The 27,360-nt window shown below is 46.0% G+C and overlaps 1 protein-coding gene and 1 pseudogene across 4 annotated transcripts in view; one reads left to right on the top strand and one right to left on the bottom strand.

Annotated features, from left to right (window-relative positions):
- Katnip (katanin interacting protein) overlaps positions 1 to 27,360 on the top strand; it is a 168,825-nt gene that overhangs the window by 11,552 nt on the left and 129,913 nt on the right. For 3 of the 4 annotated variants that reach the window (XM_055627421.1, XM_055627424.1, XM_055627420.1), the window contains exon 2: positions 9,974 to 10,029. The exons of the other annotated variant lie outside the window; for it this stretch is intronic. In XM_055627421.1, coding sequence (XP_055483396.1) covers positions 9,974 to 10,029 — 56 coding nt within the window. The remainder of the gene's footprint in view (positions 1 to 9,973; positions 10,030 to 27,360) is intronic. 4 annotated transcript variants of the gene reach the window in all.
- Positions 15,887 to 18,929, bottom strand: LOC129691354 (60S ribosomal protein L7a-like; annotated as a pseudogene).

Raw genomic sequence — 27,360 nt, 5'->3', positions numbered from 1 at the left:
GACCTTGTCTCAAAAAACAAACAGTGCTCGTGGAAGATTATGGTAGGAGGCCTGAGGATGATTTCACTAGAGGAGTCGTATCCCTTTGAGCTGAAAGCTATTTGATAAGGAGGAGCTGAGTAAGGCCCAGGAGCCAAATGGCCCAGACTCAGGGAATGAAAGAGGGCCGTAGAGGAGTCTGGGATGCACGGAGCAAAATAAAGATTATGAGAGGACAGGAGTGAGAGCTCAGGGGATCTGAGATGCCCCAGGCAGGTCCATGCAGAACCTGTTCAATCAGAGCATGGTTTGGGTTGTCTGCTCCACACAGGGAACAGAAGGTAAGCTGATGAGTGATAATGGTCTCTTTACAAATTTGTCTGTTGTGGTTTTCTGTCTGAGGCTGAGGCTGGAACCCAGGACCTTGCACCTGTTAAACAAGGGCCCCACCTCTGAGCTTCTGTTGTTGTTTTTAGATTTTTATTCTATTTGTGCATGTATGCATATATGTGTGTGTGTGTGTCCATGGAGGTCAGAGGATAAGCTGTGAGAATCATTGTCTTTCTACCATTTGTGTGTGTGTGTGTGTGTGTGTGTGTGTGTGTGCATGTGCCTGTGTGTGTACTTGTGTATATGGAGGTCAGAGGATAAGTTGTAGGAGTCATTCTCTTTCTACCATGTGTTGTGCCCATGTCCCTCCCCCACCCCCCATGTGTGTTTGTGTGTGTATGTGTGTACAGGTGTTCATGGAGGTGTGAGGATAAGGTTGTGGGAGTCATTCTCTTTGTACCATGTGGGTCCTAGGATTAGAACTCAGTTCTTCAGGTTTGGCAGCAAGTTCCTTTCCTGCTGAGCCATCTTGCTGGCCCTGAGCTTCTGCTGAGCCGCTACTGGAAAATCTGGGCAGGAATGGAGGCTGGGAGCTGGGTATGATGGTGAACACCCGGAACCCCAGCATTCAGGAAGCCGAGGCATGAGGACTGTGAGTTTGAGTCCAGCTTGGGCTACAGAGTGAGATCCTATATGGCAGGGGGGTGGAGGGAGTCCAGGGGTTAGAAGAGGGACAGTGGAGAAGATTGAATAAGTCTGGGGTATATGTGGGTGCCAGGGTTCTTCAGAACAAGCCAGGATCCCTGAATGTCAGTAGATCTGACCCAAGGGATACAAACCTCCCAGTTTATAGGTTTATAAGTTCCTAGGTTTCTACATACTCTTTCTTGCCCCTGACAGTGAACTTCAGTGGAACTGTGACTGATCAGACCCCTTGACAGGTAAGCCCTGCCACTCAGGGCTGGTAGTCTCAGCCGCTGTGCTTCCTTGTCCTGCTCTTAGACATCTGGGTGTGAGGCTGCAAGCTGGTGCAAAGAATTCTGGGCAGGTTATAAATAACCACTTCCAGCTGCCAGCTGTGATTTAGATTTGGAAGGGAGAGGAGGGTCTTAGCATGACTTGTTTATCTCAGGTAATTTGGCAGTAAACTGGGCCCTGGGAATTCTAGTTACAAGGAAAATGCAAAGGAACAGCAACAGGAATATGGTTTCAGGCTTTCAGAATGGAGAGTAGCTTAAAGGCCCAGCTCTATCTGGGGGTGCATGGAAGCAAAGGGAGCTTTTAACGTGGCTCCTGCTTTTGTCTAGTGGATTGCTGGCAGATCCTTAAGTCTCAAAAGGGGCTCTAGGGCTTAGAAGTAAAGAAATGTTGTCCCTGCGTATCTACAGGACCTTGCTTTGGGACCCAGTGGTGAAGTCCCTTTTCTTTTGTTTCCTGTGGCCCCACTGCAGTCACAGCACCTCCAGTGGGCTGTAACACAGTGTGCTGTGAACACTGTGAGAGCAGTTCATGCAGTGTTTAGAAGACAATGACAAGAGAAGTGTGGCACGTGGTAAGGGGCTTCCCCACAAAGTCTCCCTTTGCTGTTTATTGGATCCCCACAGGTGGGCCTGTAGATGGGAGGGGCTGACTGCAACTGGGAAAGAAGTGATTTCCCTGTTTGCTGCTAGTCACTGTTGTATTGCTGGAAGAGACGCCACGACTATGGCAACTTACAAAGAAAGCATTTAATTGGGGGCTCACTTAGAGTTTCAGAGGCTCAGTCTATGGCCATCATGGCAGAAGACATGGCGGCAGGTAGGCAGGCATGGGGTTCAGAGAGCTTATATCGTGATCCATAAGCGGAAGAGAGAGAGCCCAAGCCCACCTGCAGTGACTCGCTTCCTCCAAGAACACCGTACCTCTCAATCCTTTTCAAGCGGTGTCTCTCCCTAGAGACTAAGCGTTCAACTGTCTGAGCCCGTGGGGGCCAATCTCACTCAAACCACAGCAGTTACCTATTAGATTGGAAAGTAAAGACATTGATCAGGCCAATGGGATGGCTCAGTGGGTAAAAATGATTGTCACCAAACCCGAGGACCTGAGTTTGACCCCTGGAACCCACATGATAAAAGGAGAAAACCAGTTTCCACGTGTTCTCTAACTTCTGGATTAGCCCCCCCCCCCCCCCACACACACACACGTGGAAAATAAATGTAGTAAAATAATTATTAAACTTAGGAGGCAGGCATATCTCTTTAAGTTCAAGGCCAGCCTGGTCGATAAAGTAAGTTCCAGGATAGCAAGGGTTGTTACACAGAGAAACCCTATCTCAATAATAATAATAATAGTAACAATAACAGATTTGGCAGTATTTAAAAATCAAAACACTGAATTAATAACTTCCCTGGGAGCGCTCTGGGAGGCAGTGGCGGGAGGATTGCTATGAGTTCAAGGCCAGCCTGGTCTACAAAGCAAGTCCAGGTCAGCCAGGGCTACACAGAGAAACACTGTCTGGAAAAATACCAAAAAGGAACAACAACAACAACAGCAAAACCAAACAACTTCTCTGGGAAAATAAAAACTGACAAAGCAAGCCAGGTGTGGTAGTGCACACCTGTAATCTCAGTGCTTGGGGAGGCCGTGGCAGGAGGACTGCACAGAGTTCAAGGTCAGCCTGGGTTACAGAGTCTTTAATAACAACAACAGTAATAAAGCTAGCAAGAGAAGGCCCACATTCTTACATAGGAATCAGTGGTTGGAGCTAAGCACGAAGGACAGCTCTCCACACTGGGGTTTGGTTTTGTTTTTTTGAGATTGGTTTTCTCTGTTTCAGCCTTGGCTATACTGGAGCAGCTTTGTAGACCAGACTGTCCTCTAGCTCACAGAGATCTGCCTGCCTCCGCCTCCCGAGTGCAGGTGTGCACCATCCCCCCCTGACCACTGTTTTAATCTGCCATGCAGCTGCTTTACCCCTGTAACTGTTATGTGTTTGTTTACCGTGCAGTAGGTGGAAGCCAGAATCAGGGTTCAAAGGCTTGCAGGAAGTTGAAGTGGGGCAGAGGGTACGTGGGGCATGGGTAAATGACACTGGCTCTTGAGGACTATGCTGACACCACACTTATCAGATTCCCTTCCTTGCTCTGGGACTTTGGGCAAGTCATTTTACTTTTTTTGACCTAGAGCTTTATAGTTGAAAGTGTAGAATTTCAAAAGCCACAGTGATGGGAGGCTCAGTGCTGGTGAAAGATCTTCAGCCACGATGGGACAGGTCTTGACTGGCCTTCTTTAATCCTTTCCTATTTCCCTTCCTTATCTTCCCTAGCCATTCCATAAAACCTTTGCCCTCAAATTAGTGCAAGATTACCGTAGGGTTAGCTAAGAAACTGTTGTTAGTGTATTTTGTCATCCCTTCATTCTTATCTCTGTGCATACCACACCAGAGTGATCTCTTGAGAGATTTGTCCTTCTACAAATGTGTTGTTCTTCTAGCAAGCTTCCAGGCAAGAAGTTCACGGAGCTGCTCCATGTCCTCAACAGACTCCCTCTAAGCCCTCACAGGCTTCCCATGAGAAAGCCTTTAGCACTTCTCATGTGTTATGTTTTTCTGAATTTTTATTTTTTATTTGTATTTTTATATGTGTATGTGCATGTTTATATTTGTGTGGGCACAGCGTATGTGTGTTATGTGTGTGTGGTGTGTGTGTGTGGGGTTGCCTGTGTATGTGGAGTTCCAAAGTTGATGTTGAGAATCATTCCGACTCTTCTGCCTTATTCTATGAGACAGGGTCTCTCAGTATATCCCTGGGCTTGCTGATGTAGCTGGTGTCACTAGCAGCTTGCTCTGTGGACCTCCCCCCCCCCCCCCGTTTCTGCCTTCTGAGGCTAGAAGAGGCCTTCCATGCTCACCTGGCACTTGTGCAGGTTCAAGGGACCAAACTCCATTTAATCCCTGAGCCATCTCCACAGCTCATACTTTCTTTTCTTTCCTCCCTCCATCCTTCTATCCCTCCTTTCTCCCCCTCTTTTCCCCCTCCCTCTCCTTAAAGGATTTGTTTGCTTTTGTTTTATAAGTGTTTTATCTGCATGTATATCTGAGCACCACATGTATGCAGTACCCACAGAAGCCAGAAGAGGCCATCAGCTTCCCTAGACCTGGAGTTACAGACAGTTGGATGCTGGGAACTGAATCCAAGTCCTCTCACAAACAGCCAGTGCTTTTACCTACTGAGCTGTCCCTCAGTTGCTTGTTAGCTGTGGCCATCTTAGAGGAGTATAGAATAGATCATCTGGAACTTGTACACTCTCCCAGCTGTTGTCTGTTTGTTTACTTTTTACTTAATTATGTTTTCTAGTCACTTTTATTTTCAGTACTGACCATTGAACTCTAGGCTTTATGCATGCAAGGCAAGCACTCCACCACTGCGCTCCAACCCTCTTTCAACTTTTGAGTGTTGCTTTTTATCCTGTGGCTTGCCAAGCTTATCCAGTAGTTCACCACTGAGGCAGCTGCCCTCAGAGGCCAGAAGAGGGTGTCAGAGCCCCTGGGGTTTCCCTCCCAGGCAGTTGTGAGCTGCCTGACATGGGTGCTGGGAACCAAACTCAGGTCCTCTGCAAGGACACTGTGTGCTCTCAGTCACTGAGCCATTTCTACACACACACACACACACACACACACACACACACACACTTCCTGCTTGTAGAAGTTGTGGACTGCACAGCAAGTTTCCCGTAAAGACTTGCCAGCTCCAAGGGAAAATGGCCGTTGTGCTTCTGAGCATGTTGCCAATATGCTCTCCAAAGGAGCTGAGCCATTCTGTGTTCCACCCAGCAAGGCCTTTCTTAGATCCTTTTCATTTTTCTCAGGCTGTTAGGTGAGAAGGGTAATTTTAGTGTAAATTAAATTGCATGAGCACACAGAAAGTGCAACATGAACCATCATACTTTGACAACAGAAAATAAGTTGGTCTCATTGGGTACAACATGGAAGCACCATCACTCTCCTAGAGACAAACAAGTCCTTTGTTCTAGTTCCTGTGGTGGACTCTGTGGCCCAGGCTTTCTGTGCTGTGGGATTTGCACGAGTCACCTTTTTTCTCCAAAGCCCTGAAGGGAGAGTGAATGCCAAGCCTGCCCCTCCACGGTTGGCATTTGTTCCAGATCTTCTCAGGAAGCCATCTGGTGGGAAGGGAACGCCAGCTTCACCAGGGAGCCATTTGCTTCTAATTTCCTTATTAATTGCTCTGGGAACCCGAGACAGATTAAATGCTGCATCACAGAATGACTTCTTCTCTCACACACCTCCCCAACACTTTGCTGTATTGTCTTTGTTCGTAGACTAGGCCTAATGACCTGGCTGAGGGACAGTGACACATAGAGGTTAAGGCAGTCCACCACCGGGGCTGCCCTACTCACCGGCTTTGTGATATTGAGCAAGGTCCCAGCCTCTTTGGATCTCACGGCCTTATCTGACACTGGATAATAGCAGTGTCAATTTCCTAAGCAACTGGGAGGTGTCAGTGAGTTGATACATGTTCCCAGCTTGGAGCCTAGTGCCTGGCACCTGCTAAACTCTGACCACAGTAGCAACCCATGGTGATGGTGATCATGCTGCCAGTGACGGTGATGGTGACGACAGTTAAGTGCACACTTTAATGACAGTTGGTAAGCCTTTCAGTCATTCACCCGCAGTTTGCCTCTCCTTACTTCATTGGTTTATACCAATGACAATAATAAGCATTTCTCTAAAGCAAGAATTATTCAATCTCCAGCACCGATAAAAATAATATAAAAGAGCAAGCCTTTGGCCAACTCTGGCCTGCTGCCTGCTTTTGAAAATAAAGATTTATTGGAACAGTTACGCTGTTTAATTGCCTATTACACATGGCTACTTTTCCTTTACAGTGGCAAAGTATCGGTGCCAGATATTATAGTCTTAAGACCTTATGCATTACATAGTCAATAATGCTTTCTGTATGGCCTTTTATAGAAGATGTTTACTGATCCCTGGCTAACAAAAGTGTCTGTGAGGGTTCAGGAAGAACACAGCTGATGCAGACAGGTGGCTAGCACAGCAGAACTGTGGCATCCAGGTGCTGACCTTCCATGAATGCAGAACCACTCTCTTGCCTGTATCTTCACCTCTTTCCCCTGCCTAACTAGAGAAAAATAGAGGGAGCAGCTGACTAGGGATAGCTTAATGAGGGGTGTAATAAAGAAATACTTTGCATGTGTATTTTTATCATGTACTATATATTTCCACACGCACCAGATTTTACACATGTGCATTAGTCCCCAGCAGTGGGTCTAAAAAGCTGTGCCCTGTCCATTGTGAATGGTATAAACTCATTTTCAAGGGTAATTTTGACATGATTTTCCTCTTGCCTGATGACTTCAGATGAAGACATGGCTCCCAGTAAATGGTAGCAGTGAATATTATGTACATCTAGAGCAAAGTAAAACTGAAGTGTCAGATCCTAACCACTGACAATAAATCCTAAGTGCAGATAAAGCTCGTCTCAAGCCGTAAACGGGGGGAAACGTGTTCTATTTACAAAAGCTCAGCAGGTTCACGTCTCTTTTCATTTCCCTAGGCACACATCTGTCCTCTAAAGCAAAGCACACACGTAGCATTTACATCTGGCCTTATTTATTGCTCTGGAGCTGATGTAGGCAGGTCACCTTGCAGAGGAACACCCCTTCCATTTTGTAGGCAGTAGAGATTGATATTAATGTCACCTTTACCCACTTCTCTCTCTTGGTTGTTGTGAGAATAAATGAGCTACAGGTAGGACAATCTGAGATGCCAGATGCAGCAGGCAGGTGTGGAGGAATCTGAATACGTTCCTTCTCTTCTTGACGAGAAGTGGTCATCATGGAGCTACCTGCAGGAGAGAGAGAGGCTCCTGGGTGTAAGGACCCAGTCAGCTTCTAGGGAGGTTAGACGCAAATGTTCATAATTAGAGTGCATTATCTGCACTGGAAGATAAGCAAATTATTTTCCACTTTAATGAATAAAGACACTTCTAATTAACTCCAGAAGAGAAATGTGCCTTCAATACCCAGTAGTTAAAGTTTGTGTGTGTGGCCCACCTTTAAGTTTTGTTTTAACTGTGTGTTGAAACTTCATTTTGTTTTCCTTGTGTGTGGATGTGGTGTGGTGATGGAACACAGAGCCTTATATGAGCCAGACAGGCACTCTGCTGCTGTTAGGCCATTCCCCAGCCTGTAACGGAATTTTAGGAGATGAACAGCAAATCCAGTGATGGTTGACTGACTCACCTTTCTTTCATTTTATTTATTCTCACTATGTGGCTGGAGTTGGCCTTAAACCCACAGTAATCTGCCTACTTCTACCTTCCAAGCGCTGAGATGAAAGGCATGTGCCATCACATCCAGCTTTAACACCATCAGGAGACAGCTACACCCCAGAGAGCCTGGAGCTTAGCAAGGGTTCCAGGGTTCTCTGTTCTCCCAGAGCAGAGCCTCGGTTGGTGTGACTGACGAAGGAAGGGCCTTGCCAGACTTAGGCTGTTCCACTTGGCTCTAACAGCCCTCCTGCCCCTGCCTTGCCCTAGGCCAGCACTGTCCCTCTGTGTACGTACCTTGGTCTTTTGGCATCTCTGGCCTCCAGCCTTGTAGTCTCTTCCAGGCCCAGACCCATGTGGGTCTGCTTTGTGTGGGCAGACTAGACTGCCTGTTATATCATCCTTTCTGGACATCCCAAGGATCTACTTGGAATCCACATGGTGACAGCCAAAGCAGCTGTGGCCAAAGGGTTCTCCCTAGGTCCTATCCCATAACACTGGGTATCATGAATCCATGATTAAATTAGCCCAATAACTAGATCTCCTGATTCTTAGACTCTGCTCTTTTTTTTTTTTGGTTGCCTTGATTTGTATATAAATTAGCAAACACTATCTTTGGTAGGGGCATGGGTGGACTGGTGCCTATGAAGGCCAGAAGAGGGTGTCTGAACACCTGAACCTGGAGTTATAGGTGGTTGTAAGCTGCCTGGCATGGGTGCTGGGAATTGAACTTAGCAATATGTGCTTTTAGCCCCTGAGACATCTCTCCAGCCTAAAAACTTTATTTATTTATTTATTTATTTATTTATTTATTTATTTATTTATTTATTTATTTTTTAAAAAAAGCAGTTCTGTATTCACATCAAAATTAAGTAGAATGTACAGAATTCCCATATAACTCCCGTCTTCACATAAACCCTCCCTCATCATCATTTTTGTGGTGTCGGGGATGAAGCCTTGCCTATGTTAGACAAGTACCTTGTCACTGTATATCTCCCTAGTCTGTCCACCATGGACACTCCATGTCACAGTGTCTTATTCTAGGCTCCTTAAAGATTACTGAATCCTAAATAGTTTGTTGTCTTAAGGTGGAAAGAGAAACATACAATGTCAGAAAAGCTTCAAGGGTGTGTCTATGGATCCCAAAGCATGCTGAAGTTTCATGTTATGCCCTGCTGTCCTGGCATGCTGCCATCTCTTTCTGTCAGTCCCAGGGCAGGTGACCTAGGGCTATGTATGGCGTCAAAGCTCACAAATAGGATTAGCCCTGCCTTGACCTTCTCTATGTGTTCCCAAAACAAGTGCCTGGGTTGGGCGTCATCTCTGGGATGACGTCCTGAGACCCTCTCTATGTGTTCCCAAAACAGTGCCTGGGTTGGGTGTCATCTCTGGGATGACATACTGAGACTTGGAGCATAGGGTTACATATGGTCACGGCTGCCCCAGGGCTAGTGAACTGTGGCGAGAGGAAAAGACAAAGGCTTATGGGGCTTCACGCAGCATCTTGGTCGCTTTTCTTGTTGCTGAGACAAAATACCCGAAATCAACAACTTGAGGAAGGAAAGGTTTAACTTTGGCTCACAGTGTGAGGTTCATTGTGTCAGGGGAGGCATGAAAACAGTAGTGGCTCTGTTAGTAGCATTCTCCTATGAGGCCTTGGCTGTTTCCATGGCACATACCACGAAGCAGAAAGCACAGGCCAGAACCAGGTGTGGATATAGTTTGCAAAGGCCAAGGCCCTACCTCTTCCATCCAGGTCCTACTCCTAAACATGTGAAAACATGCTTTTGGAAGGATGCATTTGCAAGCGATGATGTCTATTGAATTTACACATACCTTCAAATGCTAGTCTAAGGCGTTTTGAGAAAAGCAACGATTCTCTCTGAAATTGTCCATTATGTGAAGCGCATGTGATTACCGCTAATTCACTTCTGCACATCACCTGAGCTGTGAGTCTGGGGTTTGGTGCAGCACCTCAGAATGCACCCACCTAAGTTTATGGCTATGCCCACGGCAGAAGGCATTTTTTATGGAAGGCGTTTTATGTAATTCCAAACAATCTAATAGAAATGCAATTCGACAGGGAAAACTACAGTCCCCCGGCCCTTTCAGAGTGCAGATAATGGCCCAGATTAAAGGGCTGGAGCTTTGTTCATTATAGTCAAATACTGTGAGTGTGTGAATTACCATTTTCCTTGCCGTTGGTCCATTTCAAAAGTGTGCCATTTTCCCATTATAATAACATGCTACATTTTCTTAGAATCATCTCATTATGATTGGTCCTGTCTTTTCAGTTTGCAAATAAAAAGCTTTTGCAGTAATAAACTAGTTGTTCCCAAGCAGCCTTAATCTCTGCTTCTGCTTTTGAACTGCTACAGGTCAGGCCCTGCGGAAGGGGGAGAGAAGCCGGTCCTGCTCTCGGGAGAGAAAAGAGGTAACTCCATCCACTGCTATTTGCAAGAGCCAGAGACCAAGAGGGTGAACAGGCATTCTGTGACCACCTCCTCCTTTCTCTTGAAGAGCGTTCCTGGCCTGAGTCCTGGGCCAACTGAGAACTGGCAGCTGGACTGTTGACTGCTTGTCACTTGTAATAATGCTCTTTCTCGGAGCACATCTGTCTTGGTGTGACACTCACTCCAGGTTTCATCTGCTTAGAACAGCAGCTGTACTCTTGGTTCCTGAGTCTATAGTCAGCAGCCTGGCCTCCTTTGGGTTTTTGCTGACAGGCCAGGCTCCCTGCTCTCAGTACGGCTCACTTGTGTCTGTGGAGCCTGCTGGGTACCAGTCAAGGTACCTCATTCTCCACATGCTGTCTCCTCCAGCAAGCCAATCAAGTTTGCTCAGTGGGGCTAAGAGGACAGGGTGCCAGCTGCAAAACCTCCTGAGTCTTGGGTTTCCAAAGGGTACGGGGTCACTTCTGTCACTTCTAAGAATAAAAGGTTGTTTTTCAAGCTCAGCTGAGTCTAGGAGCAAGCCATAGGGCAGGCCAGGTTTAAAGGTAGGGAAAAAGAAAGAGGGGAAAGGGGTAGGGAAATAGGCTTTTTTTTTTTTCCTAAGACAGGAGCTCTTAGCCCAGATAGACAAATAGTCTAGAACTTGAAATATAGCCCAGGCTGGCCTTACACTGGAGACTCTCCTGCTCTTAAGTTCTGGAATTACAAGTGTGCCACCACCCTGGAGACCAGGTCTCACTTCTTGTCTTTTGGTTGTGAGCCTAGCCTTTAATGGCTGAGCCCAAGGACTCACACAGTACTTGACCATTCTTGAAAACTGAGCCTATTTATTTGCTCAGGACTAAAGGATGGTGTGACAAAAGTTGTTATTTGTGGTGTGTACTTGGAAGACAAGTACCCCTTGACCATTGCACTACCATTATAGGGTAGAGAAAATGGGATTGCAGGGCAGAAACCACATTCCCTAACCCTGTCTGCAGTATCAAGAAAGGCTTTGCTGGGCCAGAGAGATGGGATCAGCAGTTAAGCGTGAGCATTGATCTTCCAGAGAACCAGAATTGGGTTCCCAGCATCTACATAGGGTGGCTCACAACCACTCTAGCTCCAAATCTGACACTCTACCCTGGTGTCCACCGATGCCTGCACTCATATACACATTCCCAAACAGGCACACACATACACACAGTTAAATAAATAAATCTTAAATAAAATTAATCTTAAGAAAAGAAGGAAGGAAGAAAGAAGAAAGGCAGGCTTTTTAAGAACTATGTGGATAGGCCTAAAATCTTGAAAGGCTGAGGAATGATGTTCAAGGTCAGCCTAGCATGTATAGCAAGACCTTGTCTAAAGAAACATGAAAAGAAAGAAGTCTTTGCAGAAAAGGTGATAGTCAGGCTGCCTCTTAAAGAATGAGTAGGGGTTTTTTAGTCTGAGGAAACAACATAGTCAAAGTTGGAGAGACATGAATAAAGAAAACAGAAGACCTTTAAAGCTCAGGTAGGCAGGAAGTGGCATAAGGACCATATGTTACCATCGGGCTTCTTGATCAAGTCCCATGTCCCTGAGAGAGGAAAAGGGCGGGGATGTAAGGAATAAAGTGAGCTTCCTGTTCTTTCTTCCTCTGCCCTCTCTTAGCAACAGAACCTCCTAATTACCACTTTCCCAGCAGCTCCATTGTGCCAATTGCCTGAGAGCTTTTCAGATCATTTCTCTTCTAAAAAGTGCTTGAAGTGAAAAACAAAACATGAAGCTGTTTATCTCAATGCCCAGGTTTAATTCTGAAAGATATTTAAGATGGCTTCAGGCCCTCTGAAAAAGAGAGTGCCGACTGACTGTCTCAACAGGCTTCTGGTTTGTTTAGAAAAACCAAGAACAAAGCTAATAGCACATTGCTGCTTTGGGAACTCGCTCCCTGGTCCCTCTCCATCCTGCCTCTCTGTACCCCTTTCCTCACTACTTGGTGGCACTGTGTGCCTTATGCAGATTGCTAGCCTTTGATCGAGCAATGTCACATGAAAGGTAAGGCAAAGACAGGAATTCTCTTTGTTAGGGTTGGTTGGAACAGTCAGCTGGGCACACGTGCCATGTTTCTTCCTCACTGAAGTTCTGTGGGGCTACTCCCTCCTCAGAGAGGGAAAATGCAGTTTCTGCCTGGGTCAGATGGTGACTCTACCTGTGTGGGGTCATGAGCTGACACAGTGAGGGGTATGTGTGGGTCCCAGTGAGCTTGCCAGGCCGCCTTCAACCCAGGCCACCTTCAAACAGTAGTGCTGTTTGACTCATGTCCTATTGCAGTTCTCTCTCTCCCTTCCTCTCTCCCACCCCCTCTCTTTTCCTTTTCTTTCTTTCTTTCTCCTATGTGTGTGTGTGTGTGTGTTTGTGTGTGCATATGGGTGGGTGTATGCCGGTGCACATGTGGAGAGGCCCAAAGTTAAAGTTGAATGTATTACTCGACTGTTATCATCATTCCTTTATAAAAACAGGGTCTCTCCCTGAACTCTGAGTTTGCCTATTTCTTCTAGTCTAGCTAGCCAGCATGCCCCAGGGATCCTCTGTCCCTGCCTCCCAGGTGCTGGAATTACATAGGTGGTTGCTACCCCTGCCAGGCTTTTGTGTTGGCTCTGGGGAATCAGAATTCTTGTCTTCACACTTGTGAGGCAAATGTTTGTTTTATTCACTAAAACATCTCTCCAGCCCTTGAACCTGAGCTCCTCCCACCTCTGCCTCTAGAGCGCTGGGATTACAGGGTTGTTCAAAGCACCTGGCCTAACTGCCAGTTTTCAGCTCTTCTGCTAGGTCTCCTCAGACTAGTTAATCATGCTCTGGGTGTGGATCCAGACATCCCAGTGTGTTAACTGCAGTGCCCACGTGCAGCTGAGGATGAGAATGAGTTTCCAGAGTGTGAGGCAGCCGAGCCTGCTGATGATAGGCTCCCTGTGTACTGTGTACAGTCTGCCTGGCACCCAGCCCCTCAGCCACCACTGGCTCTAGATACCACAGACACAGGTCCAGAGGGGGAATGATGGGCAACCCAGAAGTACCCATATAAAGCCACCAGGCTCCAAAGGAAGGAAAAGCTGCCTGGAAGAGGTGCCGGGTGCCACAGTTGGTTCTGAAATGTCCCTTGATGGTTGCTTTGCAGCTATAAATACTTCAGTTCAGTTGCTAAAAATATTCTTGGCCTTGCCTCTAACAAGTATTCATGGTTCCTGCCTGTAGAGATTATGTAGTGTTTATGGCCTCTGGTCATGAATTATTAATGATTTTGAAATTGTGGCCATTGTAGTTCACTCAAAAATCATTAGGAAGCAAATTTGTCATACAGTGCTTAAGAAAAAAGTGAGAGAAAATTCCAGAGGAGACAGTCGTTTTTGTTCACCATCTAGTCTAACCCTCCCATCTCTGAGTGTGCACACTGCTGACCAGGGCACATGGTAATGGGGACGTGTCCCCCTGCTGCGAGGGAACCCCTGCAGCTCTCTGCATTAGGGCCTCCATGTACACTGAGGGCCACAGTGTAGGTTTCAGAGTCATGTAGATCTCATAGTGGGGCAGGTGACCTCTGGTCCCTTGAGTCCTCTCACTTTTTTCGACAATGCTATCCAAGGAGAGCTAGTATGTAGTGCGTCTACGTAGTTCAGTTCCAGGGACAGTTGCTCCATAGTGTCCCATGAATGTTTGGCTGTCCGCTGTGTATATGTCAACAGGGAGAAAGCCCACAGTTACACTTCTTCCTGTGGTGGCTTTTCTGGCTCAGGTGAGGCTTTAGATGGACTCTAGCCTTCCTACTTCCTGGATAGTGTCCCCAGGTAAATGAGCCCTTTTTAGGCTACCTCTTGGGCCTCCACTCTTAACCCCTCCATGAGCCTCTTGTGATAATGGACTGCAGTTGCCTGGAGATTCTAAAAACCAGTCACCTGTGTGCTCCTTTGTAAAGAACAGGAAAAGCCATTTAACTCTCCCATTTATAGACCTGAATCTTGCCTGCTTGTGCGTGCATGCACACGCTCACACACCATTCCTCTGCTTCCTCTGGGTGCAAGATTAAAGAAGCTTCCTTCTTTTCCCAGGCAAAGTAGGAGAGACCTGGATCTCAGGAACTAGCCCCCTCTATCACTTCAGTGTACCACCAAGAGCAGGCTCCCACTTCCACTCATTGCTCTCTTGATGCTTTTGGAGTCACTGTTCCTATCTAGGAGCCCTATTCAGAGGGCAGCGGAGAGCGGGACCAGTCATCCAATCAGTGCTGGAGATATTTTGGAGAGGAAGCTGGGGATGCAGCTCATGAAGAGCACTTACCTTATGTGCCTGAGTTCAATCTCAGCACAGCAATAAAAAAGAAATAGTTAAAGGTTTACTATGCTCCTGATAGCAGTTCAGAAGTTCCCTTTCCAGGAAATGAACACTAATGTGTCCTTCCAACTAAGTAGTCAAAGATGTCCTGTTCCTGTCCACCTACTCTCTCTTCTTGGTGGTTTTGTGTGCACGTGGGAGCTGTGTGTGCATGTGCTTGCATGTCAGATGATATCTTGGGTGATGCTCCTCAGGTGCTGTCCATCATTTTGTTCTTTTTTTGGGGTTCAGTCTCTCATAGTTCTGGAGTCCACTAAATAGGTCAAAGAGTACCAGGTAGCTGCCTGTCACCTGCCCAGCACTGGGGTTGCAAATCTGTGCTAACATACCTGACTGTCTAATTAAAAAAAAAAAAAAAAATCAGGTTCTAGGGATTGAACTTAGATCCTGGTCCTTGGGCCTGCAAGGTAAGCACAATAATAATTGAACCATCTCCCTAGTGAAAATGGGCACAGTAAAGAAACCAAAATAGATCTTCTGTGGGTGAAAAGGGAAAACTTTTATTCCAAATTGCCAAGGCCAAGGCAACGAGAAGGGACAGAGAAATATTTCCAGGGTCAAATGGGAATGGGAGAAAGAGGTCTTGTGAGTTGGGGTGGGGCTTGTGTGCTGGGGTTGAGGGAGCCTAGAGGCTAGCATTTGACCTTAACAAGTTGAAAGGTACCATAGCCATAAGTTAATGGAGAGCCACATGTTTCTCTTGCCAGAAATAAGCAGGAACTTTCTTCAAGTCCCTGGGGAATTGAGGGCTTTTGTCTAAATGTCCAACCTTGGGAAAAGGACTTTTTTAGGGGACCATATACCCAGCCTTTAGTAACACAATAGTGTGTGTGGTTTCTCCTGTTGCTTTGCTTTGTGTTGTTTGTTTGTTCTTAGGGGAGGAAAGGGTTTATTTCAGCTTACACTTCCAGGTAACAGTCTATCAGTGAAGAATGTCTCTCTTCTTTTAAATTGTGGTGTTGTGGATCATTCCCAGGGCCTCCAGCATCTGCACTAATTCCCAACTCCAACAGGTCTCTCTCTCTCTCTCCTTCCCTACCCCTTCTCTCTCCCTCCTACCTTCTTGCTTTTCACACCTGACCTGTCTTGGAAGACACCCTGTAGCAGGGCATGTAGACTGCTTTTGTTCTTTTTATGGCGTCTTTCTTTTTCACCACAGAAGTACTACAACATGATCCTCTGTCTGAAAACTTTAGAGATAAATGTGTTTCATTTTCTTAGGTCTGGAAAGCAACACTGTCCCAGTAGGTGCTGCAGAAGCTCCCTGCAGCACATTCACATATGCACAGAAAGCATGGCTAACATACCAAGTGGGGTCCATACAGTCTGCACATTGCATGTTAGCTCAGATTGGATTTGGGTGAATGTACTACTAGTTCCCACCAGTGACAGTCTAGGCTATTAATGGTCTCCTACTACATTAAAAGTATCTTTTAAAAAAGTTTTGTAATTATATTCAGGTACCGAGAACTTAGCAGTGTACATTTAACCCAGTTTAGTGGCGAGTTCTTTAGCCTTTGCCTTTTCCAGCTTGGCAATACGAGCCATAGGTTTAGAACCCGGGACGTTGCCCCCCCAGTGGCGGTGGATTTCATTGTGTCTGTCATTGTAATTGGTCCCAACAGCTTCCACCAGCTTAGCCATAGCACCCTCGTCTTCTGAGTTAACCTGCGTGAAGGCAACAGTGGTGCCAGTCTTCCTGTGGACCAGCTACCCCAGCCTGGCCTTTCCCTTGATGATGTAGTAAGGGCCCCCATCTTTCCACACAGGTCAGGCTAGAAAACCACCAGCTCAATGGGGTCTACATCATGGGCAGTTACCACCATCTGAGGCTTCTTGTTCTCCACTAAGGTGGTGACTGTACTGACCCCTGCTCAAAGGACAGGTGGTCTCTTAGTTGAGATGTCTCCTTTCCCAGCAGCTTTCTTCTCAGCATGGGCCAGCAGCCCTTGTTTCTCCTGTTTTGTCTCTGGCCTGTACTTGTGGGCAAGCTGAAGCAGCTGGGTAGCTGTTTGCCAGTCTGGGGTCTTGAGTGAACTGGTTAATGGCAGGAGGGATTCTGAGCTGCTTATAGAGGATGGTCCTTTGCCACTGCAGCCTAACGTAGCGGGGCCATTTGACAAGGCGTGTGAGATCTCTTTTGGGCTGGATATCCTGTCCAATGCCAAAGTTCTTGGGCCTTTTCTCAAACAAAGGATTTAACTTTTTTTTGGCCTCCTGTCTCTTTGACAGTGGGGCCTAGGGCCACCTTCTTCCCCATGGTCTTCTTTCTTTTGGATATCTTGCTGGGCTAGAGGAGAGCCATTAAAAATATCTGAAGGAATAATCTAGAGCAGGAATTTGCTGCACATGTGCAAAAATAGCCAAAGGTCAATTCCTTAGACTAGAATCAATGGATCAAATTCTTTATGCTTTATTGAAGGCAATGTGTCCAGTCCATCTTCTATTAGTGCTTAAGAACGGCAGAGTTCTTGGTTGCGGACCACCTCTAGAGTGTTGGCCTGAATCAAGTGTGTTGACTTTGGCAGCAGCGCTTGTATTGAGCCTTATGGACCACTCCAAGTTTCCCAGGCTACTTGTCTCATTGTGGATGGCAGCAGGGCAGCTTGCTTGAGGACTTGCAGGTGTGTCTAGAAGCTCCCTTTTGAGAGCCATCTAACCCTTAGCTCAGTGAGAGCTGCAATTGTGGTAGTTTCCAGTACACCAACCATCCAGCAGCACACACATCCTTCCTTCCCTGACTTAAGTCTCAGTATCCTGGCATCTTGGCCTTCTGGGTGATTAAGAGCTGTCCATCCTCTCTCATATGTATAAGATCTTGTCTTTGGAAGAAAACATGTTTAGGCTGGCCATGGTGGTACATGCCTTTAATCCCAGCACTCAGGGATGCAGAGGCAGGTGGATCAATGTGAGTTTGACGCCAGCCTAGTCTACAAAACTAGTCCGGGATAGCTAAGGCTACACAGAGAAACCCTGTTTTCTTTTTTTTCAAAACAAAACAAAAGCCAACGAACTACCACCAACAACAAAAACATGTTTAGACTCAGGCTGAGGCTTAGTGCTAAAAAGTGTGCTTGCCTAGCATGTGCAAGACTCCAGTTTTGATCAGTAGCATAAAAAGAAGAAAAAGGAGGAGGAGGAGGAAAAGGAGAAAGCACTTGAAAAGGAAAGGAACAAGGGACCAAGCAGAATGCATGCTGCATCACTAGAGCCTGCTGTGACAGTCGACTTTCCAAATATGCACTTTTATGGGAATGAAACCTTTTAGTGCTTATTTCTGGGCAAAGAAGAATAAAATCCATTTTGGATTCAACTGCCAAATGCATTTCCAGTGTGAAATTAGCATTGTCTGTCTTTCTGCACTGTGAGGTCCCATTCTCTGTAGGTTTTGAGAAATTGTTCAGCAGTCCCCTAGTCATGGCACGTTGGGGCTTTAAACAGGGCAAGCAAGTCATGCAGTAAGGTAGGAAGCTATAACCACTGCAGTGAGTGCCCCAGGTCCAGCTCTAGGACTCCACATCCCTCTCCAGGGTAGGGGTAATATAGAACTGGTGCCATGGGGTTATTAGTAAGTATTGTAGGAGTCTTGTACGTCTCAGGAACGCCACAGATATTTAAGATTGTAATTTAGGGCTTGCAGGAGCAAAGGAGCATGTTTGGAAAGCAAATGCCTTTAAAGCCAAGAAGGCCAGGCTGGCAAGATGGGTATAGGCACTTCTCTGTCTTAGTGGCCTGAGTTCAATCTCTGGGACCCACATGGTAGAGAGGACAGAGTGCCACAAGTTGTTCAGTGACCTACACAGAATGTATAAACACATAAACACACACACAAATAAATACAGAAGTAAGTAAATAAATAAGAGCAAATGTGAAAAATTGTTTCAAAGCCAAGAGACAGTAGAAGTCTTTCAGGAGAGAGCTGAACACAGACGAGCCCAGTGTTTGTAGTGCCATCAGAGTGCAGCCATAATCCTTCCTGTAGGACTTACCTTACCTCTGAATCCCAGAAGCCCCGAAACCTCTGGGAGCTGCAGGAGATAGATCTACAAACCCAGCCCCCAAAACCCTAGTTGAACAAGAGCAAGGGCACGACTCACATGCCAAACAGCAAAGAGAATCAATTTCTGATAAAACGCCAGGACGGAGATTGACATGTCTAAAACCTTTCTGGTATCAGCTTAGCTCCCAGCACAAGATTAAACTCTAGGAAAAAAACCCCTCAGAGAGCTGCAATTTCTGAGCAGAAAGAGTCTGTTTTGGATAAGCAATGTGCCCTTGTACAGAGCATCATCAAAGTCTCTTCTATCCTCAGATCTGAGGCATGAAATTGCCTTTAACGCTTCCCCCCTCCCTCCACTTGGAAAAGTCAGTGTGTGGAATATAGAATGGGATTAGAACAGGGAATGGTGCAGTCTAAGGAAAGGTGGTGCCTGCAAGTGTCTATCAGGAAAGATTTCTCCAGGGTGAAAGCAGTTACCTGACAGTGGGCAACAACCACATGGTCCCGATCCTGCTGCCATCCTGACATGAGGACGCTTCCTCCCCTCTGTGCTTTAGATCTCTGGTCATTTAGGTCTGACAAAAGCCAGTGGCTTCAACTTTACTAGGATCCATGGTCTGTGGGCCCTGGGCCCTGCATAAGTTGTAGAAGTCCTTACACTAGCTTCATCCAAAAAGGGGGATTGCAGTCTCGCATTGCTGAAAACTTCAGAGATAGACAACATCAGTGTCTGGGTTAGGGTTTCTGTTGCTGTGATGAAACACCATAACCAAAAGTAACTTGGGGTGGAAAAGGAGTATTTCCCTTACTCTTCTGTATCATTGAAGACTGTCAGGACAGGAACCTCGAGGCAGGAGCTGATACAGAAGCCAAGGAGTGCTGCTTATGGCCTTGCTTCCATGGCTTGCCCAGCCTGCTTTCTCTTAGCACCCAGAACCACCAGCCCAGGGATGGCACCACCTACAGTGGGCTAGACTCTTCCACCTCAAACATCAATTAAAAAAAAAAAGAAAAGAAAAGAAAAGAAAAGAAAGAAAGCATCACAGGCTTTCCACAGGCCAGTCTAGTTGGGGCATTTTCTCAATTGAAGTTCCCTCTTCTGAAAGGACTCTAGCTTGTGTCAGGTTGATATAGAACTAGCCAGCACAATCAGGTATGTTTGGATCCAAGTGTTCATCCTCAGTCCCTCTGGACTCCTTTTTCCATGGCAGTCTACTCCTGATGCAGACAATTTCCTGTCTGTAGCAAGATGGCTGTCAGCTACCCCACGCTTACTGCGTAAAGGCTAGTGTTTGCTGGGGCTGGATTCAGAGAGCTTGACAATGAGTCCTGGTTCCCCTATTCCTCAGGAAGCTTGAACACCATGGAGCCTTAGTTGTTTCATATGTAGGATGGCGATGGACACAGTAGCAGCCTCACTGGGAGCTGCGGACTTAGAATCATACCTGACTTAATGTTGCCCTGAGTAAGTGAGTGGTGCTGTGCCCCCTCACCTTCCCTCCTCCTCCTTTCTGACAGTGCCTTCACTCTCAGCAATTTTAGCGGAAAGACAAAGGCATTGGCCAAGTTGAGTGCCCAGACTGAGACCCACCAGCCAGGCCACAAGGGTGGGGTGAGGAGTCCCACATTAACATAGTTAGAAAGGGATAATTTCCCCAAAGAAAATTAGTTTAGCATCCACAGAACACTGGGGAAAATATAATGGGCAGGCAAAGGCCGGCCATTGACCACATGGCCCCTTTGTGACAGGAATAATAAAGCTAACAGGTGGCTATAGTTGTTCACAGCAGCTTCCACCCCAAGAGTCAGTCTCCACTCACTGCACTCATTACTATTGTCCTGCTCTTGATGTGAGAAGTTGGGGCTCAGGGTGTGGCCCACCTGCCTCCAGTAGCCCAGCACATACAGGGCTGAGCCAGTATGCTTTGTTGTGTACCGCCAGAGAAAGGGGTGCCAGCATGAGGCCCTTTGGGTGCATTCTTCCCCAACACTCAGTTTCTCTGTATGTAGAATGATGCTCCGCAGGCCTTCCTTTCCTAGTGGTGGGCAGAGTTGAGGAAGACAAACATCAGGCCCAGCCTGACTTTGGCCTCAACCTGGATCTCTTCCATGCTACCTTCTCTGCTTTCCCTCGACTTTATTGTAGGCTCATAGCTAAAAAAAAAAAAAAAAAAAAAAAAAAAGGCCCCTGGCCTGAATCTATGGGGTGGTTCATCTGATAGGTGGCAATCATCTGATGCCTCCTCCAACCACAGGAGTAGTTAAACAACAGTGGGGTGGGTTCTGATCAGAGGCCATTGAAGTGATTGTGTATCTCCCTGTCACACACAGTCTCTACTTCCAGGGGCCCCATGGATGTGAGAAAGTACAGGCTGTATTTGGCGTTTGTGTGCAACCTACACATTATACACCTATGTCATATCTAGATGGCTTACAGTCCCCAGGGCTGTGTGGATGTCCTGGAAGTAACAGTCATGCTGAGTTTGGGGTCTCTGTGAGGAAACAGTCTCAGGCTGCAGTCACCTGGCATGAGGAAGCTATGGCTCATGCTTTCTATACACATTGTCAACATCTGTACTCAGGACAGGCTTTGCCATGGGTCTGAGGCATTGGGGTCTTTGACACATTCATATCAACAATACACATTCAGTCATACACATCCCAACAGAGAGATCTAACATTTCTAAGACAACATCCCTAGTCCACTCATGTGTGGCTGATGAAAAGAGCTGTCATGGCAGAGCCATCCAGATCAAGATCTGGGTCAGACTGCCAAGACTTGCATACAAGCCACGCCTGTATGCAGCTATACAGTGTCTGGAAGTTTATAGATTCTCCGTGCCTCAGTTTTCTTATCTGCAGAATGGAGCTGCCAACTTCCTCCTTGTAGAGCTGTAGAGAGAACCAAGAAAGTGACATGTAGAGTTGTTAGAACAGGATCTGCAGGTGCTGTGCATTTTCCAGTTTTGTTCTTCTGATCCTCCACCGGGCCCTGTCTGTTCCCTGCTCTGTATCCTGGTAGCAGGGGTTCGGGCAGGAGAAGTGGGGCTCACACCTGTCAATATCTGCCCCAGTGGGGCCTGCACCATCTATGTTGTCAGTCTTTTTCTGATTCTTGAACTAATGATTACTAATAGTAGAGAAACTCGAATATATATGAAGCCATAAAAATTACTCTTTACCTAATCAATCTTGTCTTAATTTTTTAAAAGATTATGTTCATTTATGTGTGTGTGTATGTGTGTGTGTGCATGTATATTCATACCATAGGGCACATTTGGAGGACTGAGGACAACATTCAGGAGTTGGTTTTCTTCTTCTACCTGTGAATTCAGGAGAGCCAACCCAGTTCCTTTGGTAGCAGACATCTTTGTCCACTGAGCCATCTTGTCAGCCCCTAGATCTTACTTAGCTTTTTGTTTTCTTTAAGCATTTTTCCCTACAAATTACAAATACTTAAGAAATTTTTGGATCACCTTATCATTTAATTAGGGACAATTATAAAATGTCTACCTTCCATTATGCACCCTAACTTTAAAAAATATTTTTATATTTTATGCTGTTTTATATATGGTTGTTTTGTCTGCTTGTATATGCATCATGTGTGTGCCTAGGAGGAGAGAAAAGGGCATTAGATCCCTTGGAACTGGAATTTAAAGATGGTTGTGAGTGGCCCTGTGGATGCTGGGAGCTGCACCTGGACCCTCTGCAAGAACAGTTAAGTGCTTTTAACTGCTGAGCCATCTCTCCATCTCTACCTTAACTGCTTTGCTGATTGACATATAACTTGTGTGTAATAAAATGGACAGTCTTAAGTGCATGCTTTTTATGAACTTATGTGTGAATGCACCCACATTTATACTGCCTACATCAAATAAATAACATCCCAAGTGCCCAGGAGAATTCTTCATGAGCCTTCTTAGCTAACACCTTTCCAGAGTAACCATGACCGGGACTCAGACAGCACAGTTCTGTCTGATTTGAACTTCACATAAGTTGAATCAGACTGTATATAATTTTTACATCTGGGTTTTCTTTTAAATATATCTATAAAGTTCACCTGCAGGCTTTGTTTTGTTTTTGTTTTTAATGTACCAGAAGCTCATTCTTTATCATTGTGGAGTAGACCTTCAGTTTTTCTTAGAAAATTTAAATTGTGAAATAATTAGAATAGAATGTCATTACTAAACAGGTTGTCTTTGTATGTTACACAAATATACCTCCTGGGGCTGAGGAGGTGTCACAATGAGTACAGACTTGCTGTACAGGTGTGAGGACCCAAGTTTGAATCCCCAGCACCTTTGTAAAATGTCACTTATGCTTATAACTCCTGCATTGCGGAGAGAGACGAGCTGGTCCCGAGGGCTGTTTGGACAGCTCCATGTGTGTACACGCACACCCCAGCACATCCAGTCCACTCCCGGCTCATCTGTTCCCACTGGCAACAGTTTGATCACTGGGTTTTCTCTCTCTCTTTGAGATAGAATTTCACTCTGTAGCTCAAGCTGCCTGCGAACTCACTAGGTGCCCCAATCTACTCAAGCTTTCCAAATGCTGGGGTCATAGATGTGTGCTGACACACTGGCTCAGGTGTTTGTCTTTCTAGAACTTTGTCTGTTGAAGCACTTCTTTATTGTTCAGTCAAAAGTGCACTTCCACAAATAACAGAAAATCTAATTAAGAATGCCCTCAGCCCAGGCATTAGCAACCTTTATTTTTTAAAAGGACCAGATAATAAACATTTCAGTGTATATGTGTATGTGTTGTCCAGCTGTGTTACTCTCTTCTGCTTTGTTTTTTCTTTTAGACAGGATCTCTCTACATAACCCTGGAAGCTGTCCTGGAACTCACTATGTAGACTGGGCTGGCTTCAAAGTCACAGAGCTCCACCTGCTTCTGCCTTCCAAGTGCTGGAGTTAAAGGTGTGCTGCCACATCCCTCAGAGTTATTCAGTCTCTCATTAAATACAAAAGTAGCCTTAATGAGCACTGCTGTCTTCCAAGACAACTTTATTTATAAAAATATGTGCCTGGCCAGTTTTGAGCTGATTGAAATTTACAGACCTTTATCCTAAGTAATAAGATTTGTTTGGCTTTTATAAAACTGCCAATAGCCTTATGAGAAAAATTTAACTTTCACATCTTACCAAAAAAATTAAAAGCTCATCTTACTGAAACCTTGCCAGTAGTGAATAGTATACTTTTTGCCGGCCCTTTTTCCTTTGTTGTGGGTAAATGCCTCCATATGATCTTCCAGAGCACTGATTTTTACTCTAACTATATCTTCAGTCTTTTCCTTGGTCTTTGATCTCCTTTGTTTCAGGGGCTAAATCTTTCTGTGTGTGATTTTAAATTAACTCTTTCTTTTATAGGCTCTTATTGTTTGATGGATGCAATATCCCCCTTTATCCTTTCTGGTTATAATAAATATAGTTATTGTTTTTTTTGTTGTTTGGTATTTTTTTGTTTGTTTGTTTGTTTGGTTGGTTGGTTGATTTGGTTTGGTTTGGTTTGGGCTCTTTTGAGAAAGGATCTTATAACTCAGATCCTTCTGCCTTGGCCTTGCAGTATCAGAAAAACAAACAGAACAGTTATGAGCCACCAGGTATGGCTTACGTATGTTACAAGGGCTCTGCTTACATTGCTGTGTGCGTCTTGGTTATTTTTCCAAATTATTAAATTGGCCCCTCTTGTTCCTGTTGTTGTTTTTTCTGGATGTTAGATGATTGTGACTATGTACCTTGATTGCCTGTCTTCTCTCTGGATCCTGATTTTTTTTTTTAATGTAATTTACCACCAGTGATTGTGGGCACTAGATGGAATTTGCTGCAGCTTTGTGACACTGATCCATTAGTTAGCCCAACTGCCCCCTCCTCTTTTCCTCCAGCTCTGTCTTGCTTTCTGTGCCAGAAGTCCACCGTAGCAGCTCCTGAATGCTGGGCGGCTGGCAGAACCACCTCCTGGTGCTTCTTGTGAGTTAGCGTCCAGCCTCTGACCCCAGCTTGGGGCCTCTAGTCCCTGAAGATTGTGCTGCCTCTCAGTTTGGAGCAGCACACGATACCCTCCCCTGTGCCCAGCTCCTTCTAGCTTCCTTGTTGGCCTGGGTTTCTGGGTTTCTTTTTGCTAACCCAGTTCTGTCTGCCATCCAGTTCTCAAGATGCCTTAACATTTAAAACCTGCCATCGGCAGCACCCTCTCATTTGCCCAGGCTGTCACAGGTTTAAGTGGTGTTGCTTGTTTGGATGTGGGTAGGGAGAGGCGGCTGTGCACAGTTGCTCTCCTCTGCCCGAGTTGATCCAGCCTGAGCAGTTCTCAAGGTGACATCTTGTAGAATTTCCACCTTCCTGGCCACTTTCCTCTCTCTCAGAAACCACGAAAAAGTGCAGTCAGTGTAGACTGTAGGGACGAAGTGTGCTCTAGTGCTGACTGGGTCAGATGCTATTTTGCTCCAGCCTACTTGGCAAAGTATCTTCACTTCTTTATACCTCGGCTCCTCACTTGTCAAACGAGGGCAAAGGTAATAATAGCCACATCATAAGCTAATGAAGGTATCCACCAAATAGTGGGTGCCAAGTGCTCAACGCAGGGCTTGGTGCACGTTGAGGGCCATCAGGACCTTTCCTCTCTCTGAGCAAACATTCCTCTCCTCTCCTTTGTTGACAGGGTTTCACCTTGCCTCCCAAGTGCGAGGGCTACAGGTAAGCACCACCACACCTAGCTTGGAGGCAGGGTTCTTAGTACACGTACTGTTTGTATTGTGCCAGTAGTTTTGGGAGCTGTAGCACACATGTGCATACATGTGTGTGTACAAGTGTGTACAGAGGCCAGAGGTCGATGCTGAATATCTTCCTCAGTTGCTCACCATCTTATTATTTGAGACAGCAGCTCTCACTGAACCTGGAGTTTATCACTAGGCTAGGATGTCTAGCCAGTGAGCTCCAGGGACCCCCTGTCTCAGTGCTGGGGTTGTAGCCAGGCAGCACATGCATGCTGGGAATCGGAACTCATGTCTTTATGCTTGTGCAGCAGGTACTTCATTGCCTGAACCATCTCCTCAGCCTCCTGCTATTGACCTTAGGCCCCATCTTCATTCCTGTGAACTTTCCTTCAGTCATGTCTCCCCCCCCCCCCCCACCTCTCCTTGTCTGGGACCTTTCCTTTCCCACTGCAGTCTATCAAACCTTCCATGGTCTATCTCTAGTCTGTCAGATTGTCCTGAATTTAGATTCCGTCATCCATTTTTTTTCTTTGTCTCCCATCTAGATGTCATCCTCAGACTTTATAAACAGCCTCTAACAGCCATTGATAAAATTATGGCCTGAGATGGGACCAAGGACAAAGTCCCATGGCACAGCACCCTTCCTAGGAAGAGTAATTTAGATGGCTGGGTAAGATGATTAATTTGTCCAGTTCCTGTAATAGTATGTCCTTGTGACTTGATTATGATAATATTAGCAGCCACATGGTGGGTGTTATTTTCTATGGCCAGGCACTGAGGTAAATGTTTTCCATGTAATGCTGTTATTTCTTACAGAACCTATGCAAAGTATTGCATTCCTCAGGACTTGGATTTTAAAAATAATAATAACTATCTGGAGGCAGCAGAAGGGAATGTGCACCACAATGTAAGGTTGCTTCTCACAAGTCAAAAGCAGGGTGTGTGTGCGTGGGGTAGGGGTCACAAGCAGATGGACTGTGTGCTCTTCAGATGTCCTTTTTCTGCAGCTCTTATTTTGACAACTCTTACTGCAGCATTCTTTGTGCTTGGTACAGGCCAACTTTCTGGCTTACTTTCTTTATCTCTCACTTTTTCCACCCTTGTTCTCTTGGGGAAAAGTCTTACCATGTAGACCTCACTGGCCTGGTACTTACTCTGTAACCTAGACAGTCCTAAATTCATCTAATCCTCCTGCCTCATCCTTCCAAGTGCTGGGATTACAGGAAGGCGCCACTATGACTAACTTAGTTTCATGCTTCCTTAGTTTATCTGGCAGAAAATTCAATGGCTTCTAAATTTGTTTACCCCTTTCATGAGAGTAGCCAGGCCTCTAATCCCAGTATCCAGGAGGCACAGGCAGGAGGATCTGGGCTACATATTGATGGAGGGAGGGAGCTTCTTTCCTAGACCTTTCTAGTCCAAACTTCCCATGTGTCTGCTCCTGGGCCACTCATAGCCAGCAACATGGGCACAGGTCCTGACCAGTTTCCAGGAATCTTAGGCTGTGACCTTGTGACAAACAAAACAGGTTGAGTCCACAGTCCACTGCTTGTTTTAGTTTGACAAATGAAAGATCTTCAGGCTAGATGTGGTGTCAGGGAGGGCTGGCCAGTGTCCGAGGCCTGTGATGTTGCTGGGAGCCATGGTCATTTCTTCTTTGGAGCTTGCTTGACACTATGTCTTTGTGGAAGTCTCAGGATTTCCATTTTCATGGAGGGATTGGTGTAAAATTTTAACCCTAGACCATGGAGTCAGTGAGGCGAGGCTCTAAGTCATACTCTGCCTCCCTCTTGCCTGGCTACACCTGAAAACAGGGAGAATAGCAATGGCTGCTTTACAGTTGGGATGATCCAGTGACCTAATGCATGAACGCTTTGGCAAAGCCTTCACCCAGCACAGAGCACTGGGCTCTTTTACCCATGCAAGGATGGAGAAAGGCCCAGGATCCAGGGAGGAAAGTCTGAAGCCTGCAGGACTGTGCTTCAGAAGAACTGGCACTGAAGCAGTATTAGTGGGCAGAAAAGGAGACAAGAAGAATAGAATCAGCCTCAACCGCAAGCAGGAGCACAGGGCCACAAGCAGTCCCCTGTGGGAAGAGAAGACATAGCACACAGGGTTCATAGCTGCTCCTGTGGCCTGGGCTTGCTGGTGAAGACTCTCTGATTGTTTGTTCGTTCATTCACCAAAGGTATTCGCCAACTGCCTGCTATATGCCAGCACTCATCTAGGAAATAGATACAAG

This window comes from Psammomys obesus, unplaced genomic scaffold, assembly GCF_907164565.1.
Source record: "Psammomys obesus unplaced genomic scaffold, mPsaObe1.curated_primary_1811, whole genome shotgun sequence".
Classification (NCBI taxonomy): domain Eukaryota; kingdom Metazoa; phylum Chordata; class Mammalia; order Rodentia; family Muridae; genus Psammomys; species Psammomys obesus.
The sequence above is the reverse complement of the archived record's forward strand: the minus strand, read 5'-3'. Positions and strand labels throughout refer to the sequence as shown.